General features: G+C 36.3%; 1 protein-coding gene across 1 annotated transcript; it reads right to left on the bottom strand.

The window, feature by feature from the left end:
* Positions 1–2,571: 2,571 nt before the first annotated feature.
* LOC137652939 (uncharacterized) lies at positions 2,572–3,003 on the bottom strand. The gene has a single exon (XM_068386332.1). It carries the CDS (start codon positions 3,001–3,003, stop codon positions 2,572–2,574), a length of 432 nt encoding a protein of 143 aa, XP_068242433.1.
* Positions 3,004–6,613: the final 3,610 nt, after the last annotated feature.

Here is a 6,613-nt window from a genome sequence, read left to right on the forward strand (position 1 = left end):
CTCTCTCTCTCTCTCTTATATATACATATACACACACACACACACACACACACACATATATATATATATATATATATATATATATATATATATATATATATATATATATATGATAAATTTTGCACATTTTTACGTGTTTTTCATATTCAAATAAGCCATATATATTTTTGATATATTAATGTCTGGATTCTCTTAACAACCTCGGGATCACAGACCCAGGCGAAATCTCACAAAGACAAGAGCTTGGCTCCGGCCGGGAATCGAACCCTGGTCGGCAAGCTTATATAGACAGTGACTAACCCACTTGGCCACGAACAAAGATAAAAGTCAATGACAATTCTACTGTGCTTATACCTGTCGAATTCAGGTATTTTGTACTTAGAATTGAAATCAACCCATCTTCACCATCGTAGCTAATTGGTAGTTTGTTACTTGGCATTCAATTAATGATAAATTTTGCACATTTTTACGTGTTTTTCATATTCAAATAAGCCATATATATTTTTGATATATTAATGTCTGGATTCTCTTAACAACCTCGGGATCACAGACCCAGGCGAAATCTCACAAAGACAAGAGCTTGGCTCCGGCCGGGAATCAAACCCTGGTCGGCAAGCTTATATAGACAGTGACTAACCCACTTGGCCACGAACAAAGATAAAAGTCAATGACAATTCTACTGTGCTTATACCTGTCGAATTCAGGTATTTTGTACTTAGAATTGAAATCAACCCATCTTCACCATCGTAGCTAATTGGTAGTTTGTTACTTGGCATTCAATTAATGATAAATTTTGCACATTTTTACGTGTTTTTCATATTCAAATAAGCCATATATATTTTTGATATATTAATGTCTGGATTCTCTTAAAAACCTCGGGATCACAGACCCAGGCGAAATCTCACAAAGACAAGAGCTTGGCTCCGGCCGGGAATCGAACCCTGGTCGGCAAGCTTATATAGACAGTGACTAACCCACTTGGCCACGAACAAAGATAAAAGTCAATGACAATTCTACTGTGCTTATACCTGTCGAATTCAGGTATTTTGTACTTAGAATTGAAATCAACCCATCTTCACCATCGTAGCTAATTGGTAGTTTGTTACTTGGCATTCAATTAATGATAAATTTTGCACATTTTTACGTGTTTTTCATATTCAAATAAGCCATATATATTTTTGATATATTAATGTCTGGATTCTCTTAACAACCTCGGGATCACAGACCCAGGCGAAATCTCACAAAGACAAGAGCTTGGCTCCGGCCGGGAATCGAACCCTGGTCGGCAAGCTTATATAGACAGTGACTAACCCACTTGGCCACGAACAAATATAAAAGTCAATGACAATTCTACTGTGCTTATACCTGTCGAATTCAGGTATTTTGTACTTAGAATTGAAATCAACCCATCTTCACCATCGTAGCTAATTGGTAGTTTGTTACTTGGCATTCAATTAATGATAAATTTTGCACATTTTTACGTGTTTTTCATATTCAAATAAGCCATATATATTTTTGATATATTAATGTCTGGATTCTCTTAACAACCTCGGGATCACAGACCCAGGCGAAATATATATATATATATACAGTATACTGAACACACACGAGTGTTATTGTTTCTGAGTATATAGATCGATACATATGCAGGCTCTTTACCCTATCTTGATTTTACTATAAGACTCAACAATGCCATCTAATACCCCAAAACAAAGAAACTGTAGATATGGAAACCACAAATAGCTCACTCCTTTAAGATTCCATTATATTTCTGGCATAATAATATTCCCATTCTACCACCTCTCCGCTTTCAAAGAGAACGATGTCTATGTGGGAAGTTTTAAGGAAATCCTTTTATAAAATAAAGAGGAAAATCCTGTTATTTCAGACGAACTCCAACGAAAAATGAACGAATCATTGAGAAACAATACTATGTCCCCCAAGAGGGAAGTAAGCCACCATGTTGCATAAGCCCAAATAAAGGTTTCCGTAGAGATGGAAAAAAAATTGTTTGTGATTTGAACAATTGAATAAGTTAGGGAAAATAAAGTTAATCTTCTTATCTTGTCAAAAGTGGCATTAGTGCACATGAGCGAAAGTCACTGAGAAACTGAAAGGGGAAATCCACAGAGGAAACAAACATTGACTGAAGAAAAACGAAATAATGTATTTCATATGGGGAAAAAAACCTTAAAAATCCTATTTGAAGGATATTATAATGAAGAATTGGAGAAAGGATTACTGGGACGTGTTCCCCGAGAAACAGATGCTTAATCCTTTAATGGTAAACAGTAGAATTTGGGATTAAAGTACAAAGCCCGAGTAGCACTCGAAACGGAAGTAGTGGAAGAAGAAGAAGAAACCACAGCGGTTACAATGGCATTATAAACATAAGCAGGAAGATTACTAGGAGCATAAGCAGGAAGATTACTATGAGTATAAGCAAGAGGATTACTAGGAGCATTAGCAGGAAGATTACTAGGAGCATAAGCAGGAGGGTTACTAAGAGCATAAGCAGGAGGATTACTAAGAGTATAATTAGGAGGATAACTAGGAGCACAAGCAGGAAGATTACTTGGGGGCATAAGTAGGAGGATTACTAGGAGCATAAGCAGGAGAATTACTAAGAGCATAAGCAGGAAGATTACTAAGAGCATAAGCAGGAGGGTTACTAGGAGCATAAGCGGGAAGATTACTGGGAGCATAAACAGGAGGATAACTAGGAGCATAAGCGGGAAGATTACTAGGAGCATAATCAGGAGGATTACTAAAAGCATAAGCTGGAAAATTACTAGGAGCATAAGCAGGAAGATTAATAGGAGCATAAGCAGGAGGATTGCTAGAAGCATAAGCAGGAGGATAACTAGGAGCATAATCAGGGGGATTACTATAAGCATAAGCGTTAAGATTACTAGGAGCATTAACAACGTCAACATTAGTATAGACTGTTCGACATTGGATCCTTCCCTCTGGGTACGGCTCATTTTCCCTTTGCCTATACATACACTGAATAGTCTGACCTATTCTTTACATTCGCCTCTTTCCTCATACACTTGACAACGCTGGGATTATCAAGCAATTATTCTTCGCTCAAGAGGTTAACTATTGCACTGTATTTGTTCAGTGGCTACTTTTCTCTTGGTAAGGGTAGAAGATACTCTTCAGCTATGGTAAACAGCTCTTCTAGGAGAAAGACACTCCAAAATCAAACCATTGTTCTTTAGTCTCGGGTAGTGCCATAGCCTCTGTACCATGGTCTTCCACTTTCTTGGGTTAGAGTTTTCTTGCACATTATTCTATCTTATTTCTCTTTCTCTTGTATTTTTTTTTAAGTTTTTATGGTTTACATATGAAAGGTTTATTTTAATGTTGTTACTATTCTTGAAATATTTTAATTGTTAATTACTTCTCTTGTAGTTTGTTTATTTCCTTTCCTCACTGGGCTATTTTCCCTGTTGGAACCCTTGAGCTTATAGCATGCTGTTTTTCCAACTATGGTTGTAGCTTAGCAAGTAATAATAATAATAATAATAATAATAATAATAATAATAATACTATTAGTAGTAAAATCAGTACAAGTAATAGCAGGGGAAGCAGGTTTAGCAGCAGCACTGTCAGTAATAGCAGCAACCCGAAAGCAGCATAAACTGTACAATCAGTACAGGTAACAGCAGCAGTGGAAGCAGTTTTAGCAAGAAACCGTCAGTAACAGTAGCAGTTGAATTAGTTTTAGCAGCAACACCCTTAGTGACAGAAGCAACCCAAAAGCAGCATAAGTTACAGCAATAACCACATAAGCTGTATCAGCAGTAACAGCCCAAACACCAGTGGAATCAATTTCAGCAGCAACACCGTCAGTATTAGCAGCACCATCGTCAATAACAACAACAACCCAAAAGCAGCATAAGCTGCAGCAGTATTCGCAAAATCTGCTTCTGTAGTAACAGCAAAAACAAAAGTGGAATCAGTTTTAGTAACAACCCCGTAAGTAACAGCAGCAACATAGTCAATAACAGCAGCAACCAAGAAGCAGCATAAGTTGCAGCAGTATCCGCACAAGCCGTGTCAGTAGAAACTGCAAAACTAATAGTGGAAGCAGTTTTAACAGCAAAACCGTCAATAACAGCAGCAACATAGTCAATAACAGCAGCAACATTGTCAATAACAGCAGCAACCCAGAAGCAGCATAAGCTGCAGCAGTAACTACACAAGCCGTATCAGCAGTAACAGCCAAAACAACAGTGGAATCAGTTTTCGCAGAAACGTCGTCAGTAACAGCAGCAACATCGTCAATAACAGCAACCCAAAAGCAGCGTAAGCTGCAGCAGTATCCGCAAAAGCTGTTTCTGCAGGAACAGCAATAACTGCAATGGCAACCGTAAAAGCATCATTAGCAGTAACTAGAGTAACAGCAGCAACTATAAAAGTACTGTAGTAGCGATACCAGCAAAGACAAAAGAAACATTAGCCTCCTGGCTAGTACAGTGGTAACGTGTTCGCCTAGCATTTGCATGGCAGCAGATTGATCCCACACCAGGACTCTGAGTTTAAGCTGTTTACTGGGAGATCACTGCTGTGGTTGGGCACCACAGTGAGGTGTTGGGCTTGGCCGGCTGACGGTTCTCTGGAGCGGTTAAGCATTCATTAGTGCCTCTCTGTTCAGGACCTTTCAGGATACTGCAACAGGTCTATCTTCTGGTGAGGATCTATTCTGACGACACTTGAATTGAAAATAGACACCTTTTCCTTTGTAAGAAAAGCTACTATAGTCCATTTCTTTTAGCGATGCATATTTGCACCGACTCGCAGCGGTGCCTTTTAGCTCGGAAAAGTTTCCTGATCGCTGATTGGTTAGAATTATCTTGTCCAACCAATCAGCGATCCGGAAACTTTTCCGAGCTAAAAGGCCACCGCCGCGAGTCGGTGCAAATATGCATCGCTAAAAGAAATGGACTATAGTACTCCCCTTTTTGAAGGAACGCCTTTTCATTAGACATTCTAAAAACATTATCATATTCAATGTCCAATTTACAGATCCGGAGACTCTAATTCGAACAGTGAAATCGACTTAGAAGTGCCACCGCTTCAAGCCACTTTTGTATTCAGTCTACTAAAAACATCACGTCAGTAAAAAAAGAAAAGAAAAGAATTAAATGAAATACATAGGAGGTCCGGACGTCCTGTAGAGAGTGGGCCCATAAACGTACTAAAAGCAGGTTCCTTTGAATTTATTTTTCTCTGTATATTTTTATTTGGAATTCAGTACTTTTGAGTACAAAGTCTTTTTTTGGTAAAGTCTGGATTGCAGTTGAGTCAATATTTTTTTCCCCCTAAGGATTTTTATACTTTTCCAGTTAGGGTATAAGAGAAAAGACCTCGATTGATTGATTGATTTAAGTTCAAAGTCTGACCATGAATGGCAGAGGTAAGGGAGTGACTGTGCCCTAGCTAGCAGGACAATACCCTAGAGACTGGCCATATATCCATATGATCAGCACCCTAGCCCCCTCTCCATCCTAGCTAGGAACAGGGAAGGCCAGGCAATGGCTGTTGATGATTCAGCAGGTAGACATATAGGTTCCTGCAAAATCCCTCATCTTTATATCACACGGATAGTGTTGCAAACACTACAAAAAGCTATCGATCCTGAGCGGGACTCGAACCCCAGTCCGTTGATCGCCAGGCATTATAATTGGTTATAGGAATAGTCAAGTTCTTATCTCTCATAAATGATCCTTTTCTCGTTGACTATCTACAGGAAACCCGCTTTAATATAAGAGAAAATAATATAATTGATTGATTTGTTTAAATATTCTGACATGGTAACGGTATAAAGGAATATCTTCGCAAAATTATTTTGGTCTCCGTTGAAAAAACCTTCAAAAATTTCTTATCAGGAGACACATGACAAAAGTGAATCTAAAAGTGTCATTTTTCATATCAATGGAAAACGGTTAAAGTGTCAGATTTGAAGCCGATATAAAAAAACTATATCCGGATGTCTAAAGAATGGAGTAGGATAGAGAGGTTGACAAAAGAATATAGTTTTTTTAAGAATCGTTGGAAGCGTACATTTTTCTTTGAAAGAACGGTACAACATACATACACACACACACATATATAAATATATATATATATATATATATATATATATATATATATATATATATATATATATATAGATATATATATATATATATATATATATATATATATATATATAATATATATATATATATATATATATATATATATATATATATATATATATGTATATATATATATGTTTGTAAATATGTATGTATATATATATATATATATATATATATATATATATATATATATATATAAATAGATATACATATATATGTATGTATGTATACATATATATATAATATATATATATATATATGTATATATATATATATATATATATATATATATATATATATATATATATATATATATATATATATATATATATATATAAGCGTAAAAATCACAGGAAAACGTGATGCTCAGATGCAGAAGAACCACAGGGAAAATGAAAATACGAAATATACGATTAAATCCTGACTAGTTTCGTGATACTTCTTCAGAGGACTGAAGTCTG

Source organism: Palaemon carinicauda, chromosome 14 (assembly GCF_036898095.1).
Source record: "Palaemon carinicauda isolate YSFRI2023 chromosome 14, ASM3689809v2, whole genome shotgun sequence".
NCBI classification, from domain to species: Eukaryota; Metazoa; Arthropoda; class Malacostraca; order Decapoda; family Palaemonidae; genus Palaemon; species Palaemon carinicauda.

Excerpts from the sequence above, each read along its gene's own strand:
- LOC137652939 (XM_068386332.1), bottom strand. The coding sequence starts at position 3,003 with ATGTATAGGCAAAGGGAAAATGAGCCGTACCCAGAGGGAAGGATCCAA.